At 45.0% G+C, this 24,942-nt stretch overlaps 1 protein-coding gene across 1 annotated transcript in view; it reads right to left on the bottom strand.

Annotated features, from left to right (window-relative positions):
• The window catches only part of CLCN4 (chloride voltage-gated channel 4), a 186,897-nt gene that overhangs the window by 138,210 nt on the left and 23,745 nt on the right, over positions 1 to 24,942 (bottom strand). The window contains exons 5-6 of the mRNA XM_063955548.1: positions 17,079 to 17,178; positions 1,725 to 1,912 (exon numbers count right to left, since the gene is read on the bottom strand). Coding sequence (XP_063811618.1) covers positions 1,725 to 1,912; positions 17,079 to 17,178 — 288 coding nt within the window. The remainder of the gene's footprint in view (positions 1 to 1,724; positions 1,913 to 17,078; positions 17,179 to 24,942) is intronic.

Here is a 24,942-nt window from a genome sequence, read left to right as displayed (position 1 = left end):
CACAGATGTGCAGAAAAGATAGGCAGGTGAGGCACTGCCTCCCCTACCATAGACTTTCTGCTACAGAGTTTTGACAGTAAAACTGATTGGAATAATACACAGAACATGTTTCTAACATATTCTTTGTATTTTTCATATACTTTATATAGTAAGAACTCTGGCATGTACATTAGTATGACAGGAAAGGCTCTGCCTCACCTGCCTCCCCTAATCGCACGTCACTGGCAAAATTGAAATGCCTGACAAAACACATTTGGCAAAAAAATTGTGGAAAAAGTCGGTTTTTCTTATCGGCTAACTGAATTCTTCCCTTAAGGGCCTATTTAGCAAGCTTTTTTCCCATAAAATTATATACAAACTAAAGTTTCAGCATAATTTTATGGTTTGTGGCTACAGTATGTACTTGTAATGCTGGAGATTTCACAACGTGCGCAGTGTCAGATTCCCAAGAGGAGTTTCTCCAAAAGGCCAGGGAAGTAACTTGCGGGTGTGGATCAATGGGGGTCATTCCGAGTTGATCACTCGCTAGCAGTTTTTAGCAGTCGTGCAAACGCTAAGTCGCCGCCCTCTGGGAGTGTATTTTAGCTTAGCAGAAGTGTGAACAAAAGGATCGCAGAGCGGTTACAAAAAAAAATTGTGCAGTTTCAGAGTAGCTCTAGACCTACTCAGCGCTTGCGATCTCTACAGACCATTCAGTTCCGGATTTGACGTCACAAACATGCCCTGCGTTCGGCCAGCCACGACTGCGTTTTTCTTGGCATGCCTGCGTTTTTTCTAGCACTCCCTGAAAACGGTCAGTTGACACCCAGAAACGCCCACTTCATGTCAATCACTCTGCGGTGGCCATTGCGACTGAAAAGCTTCGCTAGACCTTGTGTAAAAATACATCGGCCGTTGTGAAAGTACGTTGCGCGTGCGCACTGCGCCACATATGTATGCACAGAAGTGCCGGTTTTTTACTTAATTGCAGCGCATCGAACATTTTCAGCTAGCGATCAACTCGGAATGACCCCCATTGGGTCGATCAGCGTTAGGTTGACAGTCAATAGGATGACCCCATAAGGTTGACATGCAACTGGTTGACAGGGTCAAAAGACTGACAAGTAAAAGGTAGACACTTGAAAAGGTCCACAGGTACAAAAGGTTGACACAGTCAAAAGGATGGCATGGAAATGGTTGACATAAAAAGGTCAACACAAGTTTTTTTTTTAATGTCAATTGACATGTAAGCCCAATTAGTACCGCTTAGCTCGCCAGACTTTGGCCAAGGTGCCTCAGTCCACTACAGCTGCGCTTAGCACAGGTCACAATTCCCAATCGTAGCCCACGTGGATGGTAAAGGATGAAAAAGTAAAAATAAATTGTGTCGACCATTGGCATGTCAACCATTTGAACCTGTCGACTTTTGTACCTGTCGACCTTAAGCACTGTCGACCATATGGGGTCAACCTAATGCATGTCGACTGTATGGAATAGACCTATAGACTGTCAACCTACAGTAATACTGCTCGACCCACCAACCAGATACCGTAACTTGCAGGGACACCGGTTAGCGCTAATACTGTCCCTGCGGGTACATAGCAGGGATCATTTCATTAGAAATGAAAATATCCACCACAAAACGGTGTGTTAATACTCACGGCAGTTCTTAGATTATTAATACATATGTCCCTAAAAGATTTTAGTTTTAAATATGATACTGCTACTGTACATATAAATGTTACCTCTGCCTGAGTAATCATCAGTTCTGACCATGTTTGCCACTGAGGACACTTGTCCCGGTCATCAAAGGTGGTTTCATTGGAAGTCCAGCAGCACTGTTCATGACTGTACCAGAACCCTTTACGACATATTCCCTCTTTCAGGTCAGTCATCCAGTCCACAGCCAAGTCTATAACACCTGCTAAGGTACCTAGAACACAAAGTCAGTGTGGTTACAGTCATTAAGGTAAAAATACATTTTCTAATATATGTTGATGAAGAAGTAAGTCATATAGCGGAAACCTTGAACACTTTACTTTAATTTGGTAAGCCTGGAATAAATGAGAAAGTATCAGTTTCAAAGTATTTGTTTACCTGCTTAAATTAAATCTACATTTTTTTTTAGGAAGCTGAAGTGGGAGAGAGCTGGTGCTGGAGGTACATGACAAGTGGAGAATGGTGGCCAACCATATGTGATAATGGAAGCGAGGGGAGGGTACAGTTCCCATTCACATTCTCCCCTAGTCACGCATCATTCTACACCTATCCTGTGCGCTCTAAACCCTCCTGTTCATATATTATGTGACAAGGTTAGAAAAGTCTGGGGTTACATGTGACAGGGGAAGGGGAAAGGTATGGTAGAGGCTTGGCCACATAATGGGGCACTTCTCTTAGTCTGTGAAATTGACATTTCTGTCTATGGTTGTTTACTGTGCAGATGCATGGGACAAAACATGTGGCAGTGTCATGGATCTGTTGCACCAAGCATACAGTAAAAAAACAACAGCGAGCAGCGAGACCATACACACGAAGACTGATGAATGCTGGCATAGATGTCTGGACACTCATATTAGCATAAGGTACAGTAGTAAATCTGGACACCATGGACATTCAGACATATCTGACAAAGGAATATACACAATGCAGCATACTACACACTACAGGTGTGCGGTATGCCACAATATATTTGCATGTACTTCACACTCACATGTTCCTGCTGACGTACCCTTTCCCTCTTCCTTGGTCACATTAAATACCCCTATATTCCTGTGTCAGATATGTCTGAATGTCCATGGTGTCCAGATTTACTACTCTACCTTATGCTATATGAGTGTCCAGACATCTATGCCAGTATTCATCTGCCTTTGTGTATTTCAAGTGTTGCTCTGTTCTTGCACACACAGCCACTGGTGCTGTGCATATGTGAACAATACACCTACATGTGAAAAATACAAGATGCAGCATACTACACACTACAGGTGTGCGGTATGCCACATGATGTATATTTGCATGTACTTCACTCTCACATGTTCCTGCTGATGTACCCTTTCCCTCTTCCTTGGTCACATTAAATACCCCTATTTTTCACATGTACGTGTATTTGTCACATACGCACAGCACCAGTGGCTGTGTGTGCAAGAACAGAGCAACACTTGAAATACTCTAGTGGCTGCTGGCGCACAAAATACTTGAATTCCTCCATAAAGGGGAAGAGCAGCGTCAGCCTTTTATTATAAAGGATATATATATATATATATATATATATATATATACACATACACATACATACACATACATACAGAGAAAGAGGGAGAGAGAGAGAGAGAGAGGGAGACATTATATATATATACATTTTATATATATATATATATATGTATATATATAAAAATATATACACACACATACATACATACATACATACATACATATGTATATATATATATATATATATATACAAAATCTCTCTCTCGCTCTATATATATATATATATATATATAGATATATATATAGATATATATATATAGATATATATATATAATCAAAAAAGAATCAAAAAAGAAGAGGCGGCACTCGAAGGCTTAAAGGTGCTAAACTGTATTGTCACAAATGAGAACTAACGTTTCGGGGTCACACTACCCCTTTGTCAAAGTGAACATGTGTATAAAGAAACAAATGGTTACCTTAAATACCCAAGAATCCCCCTCAGGTGTGCCGACGCTGATCGGGCCGCGCTGGCTGTGCACTTCGTTTCCGGTCCTGTACGGATGACGTCAGTCAATTCGCGTCTGGTTGTCATAGTAACTGGAGACGCCAGGCGGCCCGGCTACAGCGCTGTGTAAGAGAAAAACTGTGCAACTTACAGAATCCTTCACCAAAAAAAAATAACAACAATGCAGGGTAAATCTGGAAGCAGACATTATTGGGATCTCACACAGACATAGAGACATAAAGATGTCAAAATAGAAACATTTACTGACTATTAATTCAACATGCTGTGGCACTGATCTAGCCCGGACCAATAAAAGATTTTTTTTTGAATCACTGGATATTGTGGAAACATGCAAGGGGATAAAAATAGGTGTAAGCGTTTGAACGGGAATCCGTGTGAGATCTCGTTAATGTGATGGAAAAGACACCCTTATATTAAAGGAGGAAAAATACACTCTGCAAGTAATAGCTACAAAATCACGGGGTCTGATAGCATGGGTCATTATTTAAAAATATTCAGACTCAATTTTTCATTGAGTCCATGGGGACTGGTGGTGCCAAGCTCAAAAATCCATCTTGTCTCAAGCCGCAATAATTTCCCATCTCTATAGCCACCTCTAATATGTCTAGGGACATGGTCGATGATGAGATGCTTCAGATCCTTCATGGTGTGACCTGCTGAGGCAAAATGTCTGGCCACCGGTTGTTCAGAGATCTTGCCTTGCAATGCTTGTTTAATGGCCGAACGATGGAGAGCCATCCTCTCTCGGCCAGTTCTGATAGATTTCCCTACATAATGGAGATTACATGGACATCTGATGACGTAAATGATGTGGGTGGTAGTGCACGTGAGGACATGCTTGATGTTATAAATTTTGTCACGGTGAGGGTGCTTAAAGCTTGAGCCAGTGATCATATGTTCGCATGTTGTGCATTTAATGCATTTGTAGCAGCCTGGTTTCTTCTCCAAGAATGTTGAATCTGGCCGTCTTTGTCGTTCCAGCTCGGCCTGGAAACCCGTGACATCAGAATGGACTATTGTGTCCTTTAGATTCCTACCTCGTTGGTAACACATCATTGGTCTTTTTCCTTTCAACGATGGAAGAGAGTTATCGGAAGCCACTATGGGCCATAGGGCTCTAGTAGCTCTATGTACTACTTGGCTAGAGGTATTATATTTTGTGATAAATGGAGTAATGGAATCCTGTTGTTTGGGCTTAGAATTTAAAAGCAGCTCTCTGGGAATCTTCATCACCTCCTTCTTATGTTTAAGGAGGAGTTGTCTGTTATACCCTCTTTCCATAAATTTAGACACCATCTTGTCCAGTTCTTGTTCCAAAGTACTACGGTCACTGATGATGCGGGAAATCCTAATCATTTGGGACCGCGGGAGGCCCTCCTTCAGTGGTCTGGGATGGTGACTGCTGGCTGTGAGAAGGGTGTTTTTGTCGGTGGGTTTACAGTATAGACTGGTATGTAAAGTCCCATTGATAATGGAAATTTGGACATCCAAGTAATTTAAAGTGCTTGTGCTAGTTTGAAACGTATATTTAATACTTGAGACCCTGGAGTTGATCGACAACATAAGTGCTTGGAAACGTTCCTCACCTCCTGTCCATAGGATGAACAAGTCATCTATGAAGCGTGTGAACAGGAGGATCTGGGCAGCCACTGTCTCATCTTTGAAGAAGGCCTCGAACTCCTCCTGGAACATAAAGATGTTAGCAAATGACGGGGAGACATTGCTCCCCATCGCACACCCTGTTCTTTGTCGGTAAAATTTACCATTAAAGAGAAAATAATTTTTCTCAAGTGTAATGCGCAACAGGGACAAAAAAAGGGGGAGATCGAGGGACTCCATCTTTTCTTTTTTCAGAAAATTTTCCATTGCTGACAGACCCGCCTCGTGGGGGATGCTTGTGTATAAGCTGACTACGTCCACGACACAAATCAACGTGCCCGTCGGGACTTGCTTGATTTCCATCAGCCGGTTAATAAAACAGGTGGTATCTTTGACAAAGTTTTCATGTTTGAGGATCATTGGCTGCAGAATGTTGTCCAGGAATATCGACACTGGTTGAAAAATAGAGTCACGCGCTGCTATTATGGGCCTTCCAGGTGGTGTATGGAGATTCTTATGGATTTTAGGGACCGTAAACAGGATAGGTACCACAGGGTGCTCCTGCTTTAGAGCTTTGAACAATCTAGATGATAACATGCCTTGCTGTTTTGCATTATCTAAAATGTCCAGTAGTGCCTTCTGGTACTCCACTGTTGGGTCCTGTTGCAATTCCTCATATGTGTCCGTGTTGCTTAACTGGCTATTAATTTCTGTAATATAATAGTCCAAGTCTAAAATCACCACTCCACCCCCTTTGTCCGCTGGGCGAACCACGATGTCCTTGTACTTCCCCAACTGTTGCAACGCAGACCATTCCTCCCGGGACAGATTACGGTGTAGCTTCACCGGATCAGGGGCCGCATTGTATTTCTTAACAGAGTCTCCAATCAGTCTGGAGAACGATTTTATGGAGGCATTCGTGGATGTGGGGTCAAAGGTTGACTGGGAGCGCTGGTTCAAAAATTTTTGATGTTTACTATCAAGCGGGTTGGACAATGAGGAACTGCTGGCATTAGTTTGGAAAAATTCTTGACGTCTCAGTTTACGTGAGAATTGGTGTAATTCGATGTTCCATGTGAAGTCATTGAAGGGGTTGGTGGGGACAAATGAGAGTCCTTTCTCAAGCACAGATTGTTCAATATCCGTGAGGACCCTCCGTGACAGGTTGTATATTAAGGTTTTTTGTTTTTGTTTTGTGAGGCTCCTCTGGTTCCTCGAGCTTTGGCCGCCCCTACGGGTGGTCGCCCTCTTCTTCCTTTCTCTGCTGGTGTGGCCGCAGTTGCCCCTAAAGGGGCTGTCGGTTGCTGGTGAGGTCCTTCCGAGTCAACTGGTCCAAAGTCACTGTCACTGTTGGACGTCCCTGTGATGTTCTGTTGAACTTCCCTCCTCTTGCGCCAACTGTTCTGAAATTGTATGGTTTGGACGATGCAGCATTGTCTCCCATAAGCCATCTGTAAACTCTATTTGTGTCATAATCCTCTTTAACAATGGTTAATTTGTTGCGCTTGAATTTAATCAAGTCAGCCTTATATTTGTCAACTTGCACCTGTAATTTCTGCATCCAATCATGGTTGGTCTCATTCTGCAACTCCTGTCCGTGGAGCGTCTCAAAGCTCACGATCTTCTCACGGGTGATCCCTAACTCCCTGCCTGCTTCCTCCACCACTAGCAGCATCAGGTCCAAGCTGCATTTGTTAAGGATCCCGACCCATTTCCTACAAAAGTCGGGACTAAATCGTCCTATGGTGGGGACATTTCTGACACGAAATCCCCTGGGTATCATTTTCTGTCTATGGTAATCAGACAAGGAGATTCCATGCAGCAGGAAGTCCGTTTCACGCCTTCTTAGTTTCAGCAACTGATGGTATATGTCCTCAATGTTTCCTGACGACTCCTTGGGGTCCAGATGCTCCTTAAATCTCAGACGCTCAGCATCGTCGTCAGTGAAACTGAATGATTCTCCTAGCGTGGAGAACATTCCAATACATCCCGGTGTGTCCTCAATGTCAGCTGCATCCATGATGTAAAGTGCTGCGTGCTGTGCAATATACTCACAGAAAAAAGTGTTTGCAGTGACTGAAGGTGCTTAAGTGCAAGGTGCTTTGAGTTCACTCCTGGCAGGAGATGGATCCTTAGCTTTTGAGGCTAAAATGACAGGTGGGGGGTGCCTTGTCCCGAGCTGGGGTGTCCACACATGTGCAGGCTCAATCCCAAAAGGCATACATCCAAAAAGGACCGGCACTCCCACTAATACTTGCACAGGTGCTCCGGTGCCCTCCAGGGAAAGTCCACAATCAAAAAAGAAGAGGCGGCACTCGAAGGCTTAAAGGTGCTAAACTGTATTGTCACAAATGAGAACTAACGTTTCGGGGTCACACTACCCCTTTGTCAAAGTGAACATGTGTATAAAGAAACAAATGGTTACCTTAAATACCCAAGAATCCCCCTCAGGTGAGCCGACGCTGATCGGGCCGCGCTGGCTGTGCACTTCGTTTCCGGTCCTGTACGGATGACGTCAGTCAATTCGCGTCTGGTTGTCATAGTAACTGGAGACGCCAGGCGGCCCGGCTACAGCGCTGTGTAAGAGAAAAACTGTGCAACTTACAGAATCCTTCACCAAAAAAAATAACAACAATGCAGGGTAAATCTGGAAGCAGACATTATTGCTGAATTAATAGTCAGTAAATGTTTCTGTTTTGACATCTTTATGTCTCTATGTCTGTGTGAGATCCCAATAATGTCTGCTTCCAGATTTACCCTGCATTGTTGTTATTTTTTTTTTGGTGAAGGATTCTGTAAGTTGCACAGTTTTTCTCTTACACAGCGCTGTAGCCGGGCCGCCTGGCGTCTCCAGTTACTATGACAACCAGACGCGAATTGACTGACGTCATCCGTACAGGACCGGAAACGAAGTGCACAGCCAGCGCGGCCCGATCAGCGTCGGCTCACCTGAGGGGGATTCTTGGGTATTTAAGGTAACCATTTGTTTCTTTATACACATGTTCACTTTGACAAAGGGGTAGTGTGACCCCGAAACGTTAGTTCTCATTTGTGACAATACAGTTTAGCACCTTTAAGCCTTCGAGTGCCGCCTCTTCTGTTTTGATTGTGGACTTTCCCTGGAGGGCACCGGAGCACCTGTGCAAGTATTAGTGGGAGTGCCGGTCCTTTTTGGATGTATGCCTTTTGGGAGTGAGCCTGCACATGTGTGGACACCCCAGCTCGGGACAAGGCACCCCCCACCTGTCATTTTAGCCTCAAAAGCTAAGGATCCATCTCTTGCCAGGAGTGAATTCAAAGCACCTTGCACTTAAGCACCTTCAGTCACTGCAAGCACTTTTTTCTGTGAGTATATTGCACAGCACGCAGCACTTTACATCATGGATGCAGCTGACATTGAGGACACACCGGGATGTATTGGAATGTTCTCCACGCTAGGAGAATCATTCAGTTTCACTGACGACGATGCTGAGCGTCTGAGATTTAAGGAGCATCTGGACCCCAAGGAGTCGTCAGGAAACATTGAGGACATATACCATCAGTTGCTGAAACTAAGAAGGCGTGAAACGGACTTCCTGCTGCATGGAATCTCCTTGTCTGATTACCATAGACAGAAAATGATACCCAGGGGATTTCGTGTCAGAAATGTCCCCACCATAGGACGATTTAGTCCCGACTTTTGTAGGAAATGGGTCGGGATCCTTAACAAATGCAGCTTGGACCTGATGCTGCTAGTGGTGGAGGAAGCAGGCAGGGAGTTAGGGATCACCCGTGAGAAGATCGTGAGCTTTGAGACGCTCCACGGACAGGAGTTGCAGAATGAGACCAACCGTGATTGGATGCAGAAATTACAGGTGCAAGTTGACAAATATAAGGCTGACTTGATTAAATTCAAGCGCAACAAATTAACCATTGTTAAAGAGGATTATGACACAAATAGAGTTTACAGATGGCTTATGGGAGACAATGCTGCATCGTCTAAACCATACAATTTCAGAAGTAAGCACAGTTGGCGCAAGAGGAGGGAAGTTCAACAGAACATCACAGGGACGTCCAACAGTGACAGTGACTTTGGACCAGTTGACTCGGAAGGACCTCACCAGCAACCGACAGCCCCTTTAGGGGCAACTGCGGCCACACCAGCAGAGAAAGGAAGAAGAGGGCGACCACCCGTAGGGGCGGCCAAAGCTCGAGGAACCAGAGGAGCCTCACAAAACAAAAACAAAAAACCTTAATATACAACCTGTCACGGAGGGGCCTCACGGATATTGAACAATCTGTGCTTGAGAAAGGACTCTCATTTGTCCCCACCAACCCCTTCAATGACTTCACATGGAACATCGAATTACACCAATTCTCACGTAAACTGAGACGTCAAGAATTTTTCCAAACTAATGCCAGCAGTTCCTCATTGTCCAACCCGCTTGATAGTAAACATCAAAAATTTTTGAACCAGCGCTCCCAGTCAACCTTTGACCCCACATCCACGAATGCCTCCATAAAATCGTTCTCCAGACTGATTGGAGACTCTGTTAAGAAATACAATGCGGCCCCTGATCCGGTGAAGCTACACCGTAATCTGTCCCGGGAGGAATGGTCTGCGTTGCAACAGTTGGGGAAGTACAAGGACATCGTGGTTCGCCCAGCGGACAAAGGGGGTGGAGTGGTGATTTTAGACTTGGACTATTATATTACAGAAATTAATAGCCAGTTAAGCAACACGGACACATATGAGGAATTGCAACAGGACCCAACAGTGGAGTACCAGAAGGCACTACTGGACATTTTAGATAATGCAAAACAGCAAGGCATGTTATCATCTAGATTGTTCAAAGCTCTAAAGCAGGAGCACTCTGTGGTACCTATCCTGTTTACGGTCCCTAAAATCCATAAGAATCTCCATACACCACCTGGAAGGCCCATAATAGCAGCGCGTGACTCTATTTTTCAACCAGTGTCGATATTCCTGGACAACATTCTGCAGCCAATGATCCTCAAACATGAAAACTTTGTCAAAGATACCACCTGTTTTATTAACCGGCTGATGGAAATCAAGCAAGTCCCGACGGGCACGTTGATTTGTGTCGTGGACGTAGTCAGCTTATACACAAGCATCCCCCACGAGGCGGGTCTGTCAGCAATGGAAAATTTTCTGAAAAAAGAAAAGATGGAGTCCCTCGATCTCCCCCTTTTTTTGTCCCTGTTGCGCATTACACTTGAGAAAAATTATTTTCTCTTTAATGGTAAATTTTACCGACAAAGAACAGGGTGTGCGATGGGGAGCAATGTCTCCCCATCATTTGCTAACATCTTTATGTTCCAGGAGGAGTTCGAGGCCTTCTTCAAAGATGAGACAGTGGCTGCCCAGATCCTCCTGTTCACACGCTTCATAGATGACTTGTTCATCCTATGGACAGGAGGTGAGGAACGTTTCCAAGCACTTATGTTGTCGATCAACTCCAGGGTCTCAAGTATTAAATATACGTTTCAAACTAGCACAAGCACTTTAAATTACTTGGATGTCCAAATTTCCATTATCAATGGGACTTTACATACCAGTCTATACTGTAAACCCACCGACAAAAACACCCTTCTCACAGCCAGCAGTCACCATCCCAGACCACTGAAGGAGGGCCTCCCGCGGTCCCAAATGATTAGGATTTCCCGCATCATCAGTGACCGTAGTACTTTGGAACAAGAACTGGACAAGATGGTGTCTAAATTTATGGAAAGAGGGTATAACAGACAACTCCTCCTTAAACATAAGAAGGAGGTGATGAAGATTCCCAGAGAGCTGCTTTTAAATTCTAAGCCCAAACAACAGGATTCCATTATTCCATTTATCACAAAATATAATACCTCTAGCCAAGTAGTACATAGAGCTACTAGAGCCCTATGGCCCATAGTGGCTTCCGATAACTCTCTTCCATCGTTGAAAGGAAAAAGACCAATGATGTGTTACCAACGAGGTAGGAATCTAAAGGACACAATAGTCCATTCTGATGTCACGGGTTTCCAGGCCGAGCTGGAACGACAAAGACGGCCAGATTCAACATTCTTGGAGAAGAAACCAGGCTGCTACAAATGCATTAAATGCACAACATGCGAACATATGATCACTGGCTCAAGCTTTAAGCACCCTCACCGTGACAAAATTTATAACATCAAGCATGTCCTCACGTGCACTACCACCCTCATCATTTACGTCATCAGATGTCCATGTAATCTCCATTATGTAGGGAAATCTATCAGAACTGGCCGAGAGAGGATGGCTCTCCATCGTTCGGCCATTAAACAAGCATTGCAAGGCAAGATCTCTGAACAACCGGTGGCCAGACATTTTGCCTCAGCAGGTCACACCATGAAGGATCTGAAGCATCTCATCATCGACCATGTCCCTAGACATATTAGAGGTGGCGATAGAGATGGGAAATTATTGCGGCTTGAGACAAGATGGATTTTTGAGCTTGGCACCACCAGTCCCCATGGACTCAATGAAAAATTGAGTCTGAATATTTTTAAATAATGACCCATGCTATCAGACCCCGTGATTTTGTAGCTATTACTTGCAGAGTGTATTTTTCCTCCTTTAATATAAGGGTGTCTTTTCCATCACATTAACGAGATCTCACACGGATTCCCGTTCAAACGCTTACACCTATTTTTATCCCCTTGCATGTTTCCACAATATCCAGTGATTCCAAAAAAATTATTTTATTGGTCCGGGCTAGATCAGTGCCACAGCATGTTGAATTAATAGTCAGTAAATGTTTCTATTTTGACATCTTTATGTCTCTATGTCTGTGTGAGATCCCAATAATGTCTGCTTCCAGATTTACCCTGCATTGTTGTTATTTTTTTTGGTGAAGGATTCTGTAAGTTGCACAGTTTTTCTCTTACACAGCGCTGTAGCCGGGCCGCCTGGCGTCTCCAGTTACTATGACAACCAGACGCGAATTGACTGACGTCATCCGTACAGGACCGGAAACGAAGTGCGCAGCCAGCGCGGCCCGATCAGCGTCGGCTCACCTGAGGGGGATTCTTGGGTATTTAAGGTAACCATTTGTTTCTTTATACACATGTTCACTTTGACAAAGGGGTAGTGTGACCCCGAAACGTTAGTTCTCATTTGTGACAATACAGTTTAGCACCTTTAAGCCTTCGAGTGCCGCCTCTTCTTTTTTGATTGTGGACTTTCCCTGGAGGGCACCGGAGCACCTGTGCAAGTATTAGTGGGAGTGCCGGTCCTTTTTGGATGTATATATATATATATATATATATATATATATATATATATATACAGGGTGATTCAAAAGTCGCAGTACACACTTGTCAAAGTCGCAGTACACCCTTTTGTTTCAAAAACTGTGTAGGAAATGGTAAAACTTACTTAGATTCATGATGGCCAATTTCAGGATGGCGCCCATGTTCAGTACACACCCTAAAAAAAAAAAAAACAACCCACCCATACCTTACTGGAGTATTCAGTTTTCCCATTCCCTGCACAGTTTTTGAAACAAAAGGGTGTACTGTGACTTTTGAATCACCCTGTATGTATATATATATATATATATATATATTTATTGAGAGAGAGAGAGAGAGTGAGAGAGAAATTATATATATATATATGTGTGTGTGTATATACATACACACACACTCACATTATGCACACACACAGTTACAGCAGCTTCCAGTTGTTCAGCCATTTCTGCCTGTGATCAGGGATGTAATGAGCCTAGCCGGGCCCAGGTACTTTTGGGGGGGCATTGCCTTATATTAACAAAAAAAACAGCAAAAAATATTGGGAGGCAGCTGGCTGAAGCAGCTGACAGGTTTGGGGGAGGAGGCCTTGGTAATTAGTACCTGCTCACCCCAGTGGCGGAACTAGCAAGCTGTGGGCCCAGGTGCGACAAAATGCTTTGCCCCCCCCCCCCCCCCATCCCATCCAAGTCCACCCCCTCACCCCTTGAGAGGATCTGGTGAGGGGGACCTGCTCAGGGCCAGAGAAATTGATACCTAGCAACAGTGCCGTAACTAGACATTTTAGCACTGTGTGCAAAAAACGGCATCGGAGCCCCACCCCTGCATGTAAAACAGGGGCAGTGCGCGCCGTAGGCGCGCGCAAAAATACATAGTGGCGTGGCTTCGCGGGGAAGGGGTGTGGCCACAAAATAATACCAATTCCTAAAACGATGCACAGTAGTCTCCATTCTTCAAATTACGCCGCACAGTAGCACCACTACACCAAGTAGAGACCCTTTTACACCTTACAGCGAACAGATTCCTCTTTTTACACATTACGGCAGACAGCGTCCCCTTTTTACACATTACGGCAGACAGCGTCCCCCTTTTTATACATTACGGCAGACAGCGTCCCCTTTTTACACATAACGGCAGACAGCGTGCCCTTGTTACACATAGCGGCAGACAGCGTGCACTTTTTACACATTACGGCAGACAGCGTACACTTTTTACAGATAACGGCAGACAGCGTGCCCTGGTTAAACATAGCTGCAGACAGCGTACACTTTTTACACATAACGGCAGACAGCGTCCTCCTTTTTACACATTACGGCAGACAGCGTCCCCTTTTTACACATTACGGCAGACAGCGTACACTTTTTACACATAACGGCAGACAGCGTACACTTTTTACACATAACGGCAGACAACGTACACTTTTTACACATAGCGGCAGACAGCGTGCCCTTGTTACACATTACGGCAGACAGCGTGCCCTTGTTACACATTACGGCAGACAGCGTGCCCTTGTTACACATTACGGCAGACAGCGTGCCCCTGTTACACATTACGGCAGACAGCGTGCCCTTGTTACACATTACGGCAGGCAGATTCCCCCTTTTTACACGTTGCGGCAGGCAGTCCCCCGTTTTTACACATTGCGGCAGGCAGATTCCCCATTTTTACACATTACGGCAGGCAGATTCTCCCTTTTTACACATAGCGGCAGGCAGATTCCCCATTTTTACACATTGCGGCAGGCAGATTCCCCATTTTTACACATTGCGGCAGGCGATTCCCCATTTTTACACATTGCGGCAGGCAGTCCCCCCTTTTTACACATTGCGGCAGGCAGTCCCCCATTTTTACACATTGCGGTAGGCAGTCCCCCATTTTTACACATAGCGGCAGGCAGTCCCAACAAATAAAGAAAGAAAGAGAGAAAGAAAGAAAGAAAGAAAGAAAGAAAGAAAGAAAGAAAGAAAGAAAGAAAGAAAGAAAGAAAGAAAGAGAAAGGAAGTAGAATCATACTTACCCTCTCCGCTGGCTCAGGCTCCTCGTGCAGCTTGACGATTCCCGGGCAGTAGACGAGGTGGAGGAGGGAGCCGCAGCAGCGCTGTGTTATTGGTGGAGGCGCTGCTGCTGCTGCCCCCCTGCTTCACTATAGGCTGTTCTCGGAAGACAGCCTATAGTGAAGCAGAGGGGCAGCAGCAGCAGCACCTCCACCAGTAACAAAGCGCTGCTGCGGATCCCTCCTTCACCTCCGTCCTCCTCCTTCCCCCATCCGTGCCGCTGCTCTTCTCCTCTGTGGGCGGCTGTGCGCTGCGGGCAGCGGTTGCCCGCAGCGCACAGCGGCATGTAATGAGTCAGTTTGACTCATTACATGCTTGGGCCCCTGGACAGAGGCGGGCCCCAGTGCAACGCACTGCTTGCCCTGCCGGTAGTTCCGCCTCTGGCTCACCCCCTCTATGCCTGTGATTGGAGTATTATCACTTACATATACTTATAAAAAAAATCTTAATCATTCTCTTTTAATTTTTGCTACTCACACTGAGATCACATCTATTCACTCTATCCCTCCTAGACAGTAGAACACAGGATATTAGCTTCTTAGTCACATGAATGATCCAGCCATATTTAATTATTATTATTATTATTATTATTATTATTATTATTGTTATCCTTTATTTATATGGCGCCACAAGGGATCTACAGCGCCAATTTACAGAGTACATAAACGAATAATCAAACCAGGAAAACAGTGACTTACAGTTGAAGACAATGGCCCTCATTCCGAGTTGTTCGCTCGCTAGCTGCTTTTAGCAGCAGTGCACATGCTAAGCCGCCGCCCTCTGGGAGTGTATCTTAGCATAGCAGAATTGCGAACGAAAGATTAGCAGAATTGCGAATAGAAATTTCTTACCAGTTTCTGAGTAGCTCCAGACTTACTCCTACATTGCGATCAGTTCAGTCAGTTTCGTTCCTGGTTTGACGTCACAAACACACCCAGCATTCGCCCAGACACTCCCCCGTTTCTTCAGACACTCCCGCGTTTTTCCCAGAAACGCCAGCGTTTTTTCGCACACTCCCAGAAAACGGCCAGTTTCCGCCCAGAAACACCCACTTCCTGTCAATCACAGTACGATCACCAGAACGATGAAAAAGCTTTGTTATGCCATGAGTAAAATACCTAACTTTTGTGTAAAATAACTAAGCGCATGCGCTCTGCGAACCTTGCGCATGCGCAGTAAGCGACTAATCGCAGTATAGCGAAAATCGGCAACGAGCGAACAACTCGGAATGACCCCCAATATAGGACAAGTACAGGGTATATAAACATAGCTACAGCAGCAGACGATACTAACTTGAGTATCAGGCTGGCAGAAAACTGCGGGACTTGGTGCCGTCGAAGATGGGTTAAATAAAAGAAGGCTAAGGATAAGAAGGATAACCCATGTGGGTTGAGGGCCCTGCTCGTGAGAGCTTCATTGACAATATTCAAATCGTAGTGTTTTCTCAAGTTACAAGGAATAGAACTGTCCCGTTTTACTAGCCAGACATACAGTACAGCTGGCTATTAGTCTGCACATCTGGTTTTCTATGATGTGACTCCCTCTCTGGTCAGGCATGCCCGTTGTTGCTGAGCCACCTGGCCACATTATTAAATAATGCAATTCAGATAGGACCTATCCATCCTTCTTAGCAAGAACTCTGTGTAATTTTAACACAATTTAGGGGGTAATTCAGATCTGATTGCTAGGCAGTGATTTTTGCTGTCCTGCGATCAGATAGTCGCCGTCTAAGTGTGCAAACGCATGTGTAGCAAAGCTGCACATACTGACTTTGTGCAGTCTCTGCGCAGCCCAGGACTTACTCAGACACTGCGATCACATCAGCCTGTTCGGGACCAGATTTGACATCAGACACCCTCCCTTCAAATGGTTGGTCCCGCCTGCGTTTTTCCAGAAACTCCCTGAAAACGGTCAGTTGACACACACAAACGCCCTCTTCTTGTCAATCTCCTTGCGAACACCTTTACGAATGGATCCGTTGCACAAACCCGTCGCTGACTGGCGATCCCCTTTGCAGCTGTCCGTCGTGCCTGCATATGCATGCGCAGTTCAGATCTGATCGCCCGCTGTGCGAAAACGCACAGCAGCAATCAGATCTGAATTACTCCTTTAGTTATGTGAGGTTACATTATCCATCTATGGCCTGATTCAGAGTGGCACTCTATTCCAGTATGAGCATGGTTGCCCGATGGTAAGTAGTGCAAATGGGTTTAAGGTGCACTGCGCACGCATCCCACTTGTCACCGCAAGGAATGTAGAGTTTAGTGGGCGTGCCTGGGAGGTAACGGGGGGTTGGTGTAAGTTTCGATGGTGCGTATGATGGTGCGCTAAAGAAGCAAATGAGGCGGATTGCACTGCGGCATGTGGGCCTCTCACTATTCACAAAATCGGCTGCAGTATTAGCAGAATGACTGCAAAAGACTCTAATCAGGTCCTATGTGTGCTGGCCTTACCTGCCAGGAGTCCAATAAGAAGCATGACAACCCATCCTGACCAGGCATCTAGAAGTCCTTTGATAAATTCCCACACGGATTCTTTGCTCTTGCTTGTGATCTGGTGGGAAATTATTATGGCATAATTATCAATATATTCGTTTTCTTATGATTTGTACCTAGTGTGATCTACCCTCCCTTCAGCAGTTAGGACATTCGCCTTGGACCCAACCTTTGCTGGGTGGTACAATTTACTGGAACAACTTCTGATACTTTGTATGAAAGCTGTAACTAAAATGCCATTGCTGCAAGTGGAAAGATAGGTTGAAATTCCATTCTTTAGCAGCCTAGACCAAAGTTTGTTTCCACAATTATATACTCTATGTTGTTTCTCTAATTAAATATGTTTCTAAGGAAAATCAGTTCTTCAAAGCATTGTGGCCAATAGCAATAACAGTGTGATCAAATGGTGTGCCTAGCATAGTGATTTAATGAGGAAGCATTATTTTTCAGTGGCGTTATATTTAAAGAAGCAAGACAAGAAAAACAGTCATTAAACAATATGAAAATATTTAGTACTCTAGCTACTAACCCCTTTCTACACAGAAAACTAAAAAAGATGTGTGAACAAGAAAAAATGCTAAAATACAAAAAAAGTTATTGAACATATACAAATTAATAGATTAAAGATTAATCCTTATAAAATAAATTTAAAATATAAAAGAGTTTCAATATAGAGAAGGTGAAATGTAAAGCTGGTCATAGCTGTTGTTTGCAGTAGGCAGTCCAATTAGCAGTATGACGAACTGTATACAGATGAAGGGGGTAATTCTGAGTTGATCGCAGCAGGAACTTTGGGGGTCATTCCGAGTTGTTTGCTTGTTGCCGATTTTCGCAACGGAGCGATTAAGGCGCATGCGCTAAGTATTTTAGCACAAAACTTAGTAGATTTACTCACGTCCGAACGAAGAATTTAATCGTTGAAGTGATCGGAGTGTGATTGACAGGAAGTGGGTGTTTCTGGGCAGAAACTGACTGTTTTCTGGGAGTGTGCGGAAAAACACGCAGGCGTGCCAGGATAAAACGCAGGAGTGTCTGGAGAAACGGAGGAGTGGCTGGGCGAACGCAGGGCATATTTGTGACGTCAAACCAGGAACGAAACGGGCTGAGCTGATCGCAATGTAGGAGTAAGTCTGGAGCTACTCAGAAACTGCTAAGAAATTTATATTTGCAATTCTGCTAATCTTTCGTTCGCAATTCTGCTAAGCTAAGATACACTCCCAGAGGGTGGCGGCCTAGCGTGTGCAATGCTGCTAAAATCTGCTAGCGAGCTAACAACTCGGAATGACCCCATTTGTTAGCAGTTGGGCAAAACCATGTGCACTGCAGGGAAGGCAGATATAACATGTGCAGAGAGAGATACATTTGGGTGTGGTGTGTTCAATCTGCAATCTAAATTGCAGTGTAAAAATAAAGCAGCCAGTATTTACCCTGCACAGAAACATAATAACCCACCCAAATCTAACTCTCCCTGCACATGTTATATTTGTCTCCCCTGCAGTGCACATGGGCCCTCATTCCGAGTTGTTCGCTCGCAAGGCGATTTTAGCAGTATTGCACACGCTAAGCCGCCGCCTACTGGGAGTGAATCTTAGCTTCTTAAAATTGCGAACGAAAGATTCGCAATATTGCGATTACACATCTCGTAGCAGTTTCAGAGTAGCTTCAGACTTACTCGGCATCTGCGATCAGTTCAGTGCTTATTGTTCCTGGTTTGACGTCACAAACACACCCAGCGTTCGCCCAGACACTCCTCCGTTTCTCCAGCCACTCCCGCGTTTTTTCCGGAAACGGTAGCGTTTTTTCCCACACGCCCATAAAACGGCCTGTTTCCGCCCAGTAACACCCATTTCCTGTCAATCACACTACGATCGCCTGAGCGAAGAAAAAGCGGTGAGTAAAAATCCAAACTTCATAGCAAATTTACTTGGCGCAGTCGCAGTGCGGACATTGCGCATGCGCACTAAGCGGAAATATGCTGCGATGCAAAGAAATTTTCCGAGCGAACGACTCGGAATGACCTCCATGGTTTTGACCAACTGCTAAAAAATTTCCTGCTGCGATCAACTTGGAATTACCCCCGAAACTCAGAAAATTAGAATATCGTTCAAAAGTTAATTTGTTTCAGTAATTCAGCTAAAAAGGTGAAACTAATATATTATATAGACTCATTACATGCAAAGTGAGATATTTCAAGCCTTTATTTGTAAAAATTTTGATGATTGTGTCTTACAGCTTAAAATAACCCCAAATCCAAAATCTCAGAAAATTATAATATTACATAAAATGAATAAAAAAAGGATTTTAAATACAGAAATGTCAGCCCTCTGAAAAGTATAATCATGCATATGTACTAAGTACTTGGTTTGGGCCAACATACGATTATACTTTTCAGAGGGCCGACATTTCTGTATTTAAAATCCCTTATTTATAGATTTGATGTAATATTATAATTTTCTGAGGTTTTGGATTTGGGGTTATCTTAAACTGTAAACCACAATCATCAGAATTATAACAAATAAAGGCTTGAAATATCTCACTTTGCATATAATGAGTCTATATAATACATTAGTTTCACCTTTTAACTTGAATTACTGAAATAAATGAACTTTTGCACTATAGTCTCATTTTCTGAGTTTCACCTGTATATGCAAATATCCCAATCTGAGAGTATGTCACTTCAAAAGAATTATTAAATACAATAACTGTATCAGCAGTATGTCGCAACAAAGTATGAATAAAACAAAGTAACAAACAATATTCAAAGGCTATATTAGAAATTCAGGACCTTATTCAGAGGCAGGGTCTGATTCAGAGTTGGATGCTAATGTATTTGCAGCTGTGTTCCCATACGCAGTTCTGTGCCATATATACTAATGCTGTAGCCACCAGGACATGGACTTAGATGCCGAACAGCAGCTTCGCAAATATCAGGTATCCAAATCGACAATGTATTGGTCGACAGTCAATAGGTCCACACTATATGGTCAACATGTATAAGGTCAACAGTGCTTAAGGTCGACACACAAATAGTTGACACATGTTTTTGGGATTTTCACGCTTTCTCAACATTTGCAATTTATTATCCATGTGGACATCTATTGAGAACAGTAACCAGTGGTAAGTGAAGCGAGCCTGTGAGGGTAGACATTTGTACAGATAGTCACATTACATAAAATATACAAGATTTGGCAAAAAAAAAAAACATGTGTCGACCATTTTTGTACCTGTCGACTTAACTCACTGTCAAACTTTCATCTGTCAACCTTTTGTACCTGTTAATCTTATGCATGTCAACCATTTGGTGTTGACCTATTGACTGTCGACCATAACATAGTCGCTCTACAATACCACACCCAAATATACACAGATACAGAGCTGGATGCAAATAGTTCGATAATCGACCATCTGAGTAGCCCTGAGGTTGCACAGCATGGGCGTGTATATTGAGACGCAGGCGCCATGTTTTCTGTGTATGCAATGGCAGCTGTAAGCTGTGACACGCCTGCGGTTTTGCTGCCCCTCCCATTTCCTCCCCCAAACGCTTCTTGTCAATAAATCCTCACCGCGAGCAACATTGCTAAGGTACCTTGACACATGTACAGTACAGATTGCTGATAGCCGCCCAGCTGCAAAAACATCGGCATAGCATACAGCTCTGAGCCAGGCCCTCAGTCTGCAACACGATTTGAGGGGGTTTTTTGTCTTAAAATGCAATATTTTGCATTTCGTGTGCGTGGCACTTTGCAAAACACATCTATTCTCAGTCTCAAACATGATCTGATACTGTGTGCGACCAGAGGGGCAAGACTGAGGTCGGAAAGGGCATGCATAAAATCACAGTGGGCATGTAGTCGCAGCCATAGTACAGTATCAAAGTGGCGAGTGTCCAAAATGGCATCCAAAAACTTCAAACCCAGTCTCCTAACAGGTATAAGGTTCACATGTTCTGTCCCTGGCGTGCAATTGGACGCAAACAGTGGAAACACCTAAAACTGATGCAACAGTGCTTTAAAAATTATTTTACACTTAAAAGGACAAACTCATTTTACACAAAGGATGCTTCATACTCAGCTGGGGATTGGGGAAGCCAGCACAAATGTTCTAACGTGTTGTCATTAAACGTAATAAGAGTGTGAAATGAAGTCAACTCCACTAACCATTGCTCATGGCCCAATCCACTTACATACTTATGATCTGCTTTGCCCAGCTATTAACTGCATTGTGTAATGTATGATTGCCATCACCTGTGGTGAGCTAGGTAATTGATAAGAAAGGTGTTTCACCACAGGTGATGGCAATCATACATTACACAATGCAGTTAATAGCTGGGCAAAGCAGATCATAAGTATGTAAGTGGATTGGGCCATGAGCAATGGTTAGTGGAGTTGACTTAATTTCACACTCTTATTACGTTTAATGACAACACGTTAGAACATTTTTATGTTTGAAATGTTGGAGGCTATGCAGTTTCCCCCCCCCCTCCCCCCCCACCCCCTCTAGCTATTATTGCTGTACCGTTATAAACTGAGAGGGGAGTGCAGCAGGAAGCACTGCAGAAAGGAGACCTGCAGTCGATAACACACCAAACTGCCCAACCGCTGGAGGCAGACATCCCCCCAGCTCTGCCTCCGATATGTGCCCGCGCGTAGGCAAAATGCTGCTGCCGTGGCCGTGAGCACAACTCTCTCCCCTCTTGCTGGAGGTTGCAGCTTTCGCCTATAGCAACCCCCACTTGGAGCTCATAGAGGCCACAGTGGAGCATACAGCTGCCGGAGCTTACAGCTGCTAGTGGCACTTCCACGCCAACGATGAAGCTTACAGCCGTGGCAGGTAGCAATCAAGGGGGAGCTGCAGCACATTGGGGAGATGACTGTCCACCACACTACTGAAGGGCCGAATCATAGCCACAGCAGCAGTTAAGGCAGTACTTTTCTGCCCTTTATAGTGTGTGTATAATGTGTATATACATATATATTTATATTTATAAAATCGTTAGTGGACTTATCACTAGGCAACTAAGGCGACTAGGGCCCGATGGGTTCCAGGGGGGCCGCCACACTATGCTGGCTGAATACCCCCGCCCGGTAGGCTTTCAGTCACTAGACAGCTGTCAGCTCCCCCCATTTCATGTCACAAGCACGGAGAAAGTGAGAGGAGTCGGCCTGGGACTCACGCCGGTGAAGAGGGTGAGGAGGAGGTTCCTTTACCATGCCTGCAATGTTGGGGGGTAGAGTGGGCTGTCTTACAGTGATTGAGGGGTAGATGTATTAAGGTGGTCATTCCGAGTTGATCGCAGCCAGCAAATTTTAGCTGCTGCTGCGATCAATAGTCCACGCCTATGGGGGAGTGTATTTTAGCTTAGCAGTGCTGCAATCACTTGTGCAGTCCTGCTAAGCTAAAAAAAATTCAAGCAAAAGAAGACTAGGGCTGGACATACTTACCCTGTGCAATGGATCCAGCGATGATGGGCCCGGCTTTGACGTCACACCTCCGCCATCCGTTGTCCTGGACACGCCTGCGTTTTACTCACCACTCCCGGAAAACGCTCTCCAACGGTCTGGATCCGCCCATCCATGCCTCCTTCCTGTCAATCTTCATATCGGTCGCCGCTGCGACCGTTTCCGTCGATAGCCACGATGTAACCCGGCGACCCCTGTTGCTGGGAAATGTCGCGCACTGCGCCAGCCGCATTCCGTACCTGTTCGCACCGCAGCGAAAAACCGCTGCGTGCGAACGGGTCGGAATGACCCTCTAAGCCTGGAGAAGTGATAAAGCAGTGATAAGTGGAAGGTGATAACGCACCAGCCAATCATTATGGGTTTGAAAATGACAGTTAAGAGCTGATTGGGGGGTGCGTTATCACCTTACACTTATCACTGCATTATCACTTCTCCAGGCTTAATACATCTGCCCCTGAATGCAGGATGTAGGTGTTTGCGTGGCAGCGGCATGCACTGACCGTGGGGGTGGTTTGCACGACTGCGGCAGCATGCAATGACCAGCTCTCATCACTCGGATCTAAGTTTCAATCTGCATTCTCTGGACTCTGATGCTCATGATGCTGCTCCAGACCACTTAGGTCTCCCGATCAGCATGCCCCTGCAACTCATATGCGGCCGCCAAACTTCACTTTACAGCGGTATGTCAGACAACTTTTCCTGACAAGCACCTTGCAGCTCCAGCAGGCGGGGTCCTAAAAGCGTCTCACACTGCTGCATAGGCCTCCGAACCCGTATCCACAGCAGTTAAATTCAAATCAACCTTGCTGGATCAAGCAACAAAGTTTTTGCCATCAGATACCATGAGCTGTAACCAATGGCAACTACCAACCTCTAATCTCTGCTATCTGTGAGTACGCCTAACCGGCATAGGCTCTTGTAATAATATACTGCACACTATATCAGCCTATAAGGGGTTATTTTAGAGCTCCCATACTCCTGTGCTAAACTCATGCAGATCTAGATTTCCAGCTCACTGTTGGCTGATCCAAAACAGCAGGATGATACATTATAAACATTTAAAATCACAGTTGCTACATGTAGCCTTTTAAGTGTGTTGCAGCAAATGCTTTCTTGCCAGTGGATGCGGTCAGGAATCTCGACATGCAGCCCCCATAGTGCCAGCACCGCAACTCCAACGATGGCCGAAATGCTGACGCCGGGATCCCGACACCCGGCTGCTCGAACTTAGGTATGCAGCCGCCTCGTACTGTTAGCCTTGGGGAGGAGGGGGGGGGAGGAGGAGGTGGTTAGGGTTAGGCTGCGGGGAAGGGAGGGGTAGGGCTGGGCCGCATTAAGGGGGGTTGGGCTTAGACTGTAGGGGAAGGGTTAGGATTAAGCTGCGGGAAAGGGATGGCTGGGGTTAGGCTGCTTTAGGTTTAGGCACCACCCGGGAGGGTTAGGGTTAGGCTGTGGAAAGGGGGTAGTATTAGTATTAGGCTGCAGGGAGGGTTAGGGGGGTATTGGGTGAGGGTAAGTATACTTACCTACCCCTTTCAGAATTCTCACTATTTGGATGCTGCAGTCAGTCTTCTGACCGCTGGCAGCCCGAACGGCGGTAATTTGTATGTAATCCCTTGCCAGATTTTTACTGTATGACTGTTTTCATTTTTTATTTTTTTTCAAGAGATATTGCATTTATTCTCCCTCTCTTTGTATGCTTAAAATTGATATAGTTAATGAGTAAAACTTTTCATTAACTATTTTGTGCTACATTTGCTTCAGGATGTGCAAAGTACCAATTATCAGTACTTTGCACATGTGGTTCTGCGACGTAGCATACAGTCCAGCATCAGGCTGTCAGTGATTGACAGTCTGCTGCCTTTTGGAGGACGGGAGGGGGCAGTGACAGCTTCTGTTTCTCTAAATGGAGGTGTGTTACTGCCGCTTAGGGGAAGGGAAGAGGCCAGGGATCTCCGTGGCTGCACAAAGATATCCTGGCCTCCGCGATGGGCCCATAAAGCCATTATTATTTTTCGCCTATTACCAGGCTTTTATGGAAGGGCTTGTGTGTGTTTAATTAGAGATGAGCGGGTTCGGTTCCTCTGAATCCGAACCCGCCCGAACTTCATGTTTTTTTACACGGGTCCGAGCGACTCGGATCTTCCCGCCTTGCTCGGTTAACCCGAGCGCGCCCGAACGTCATCATCACGCTGTCGGATTCTCGCGAGGCTCGGATTCTATCGCGAGACTCGGATTCTATATAAGGAGCCGCGCGTCGCCGCCATTTTCACACGTGCATTGAGATTGATAGGGAGAGGACGTGGCTGGCGTCCTCTCCGTTTAGAAATAGATAGGAGAGTGAGAGTGAGACACTTCATTTA

The sequence above is a fragment of the Pseudophryne corroboree genome, chromosome 2 (genome assembly GCF_028390025.1).
Source record: "Pseudophryne corroboree isolate aPseCor3 chromosome 2, aPseCor3.hap2, whole genome shotgun sequence".
Taxonomy (NCBI): domain Eukaryota; kingdom Metazoa; phylum Chordata; class Amphibia; order Anura; family Myobatrachidae; genus Pseudophryne; species Pseudophryne corroboree.
The sequence above is the reverse complement of the archived record's forward strand: the minus strand, read 5'-3'. Positions and strand labels throughout refer to the sequence as shown.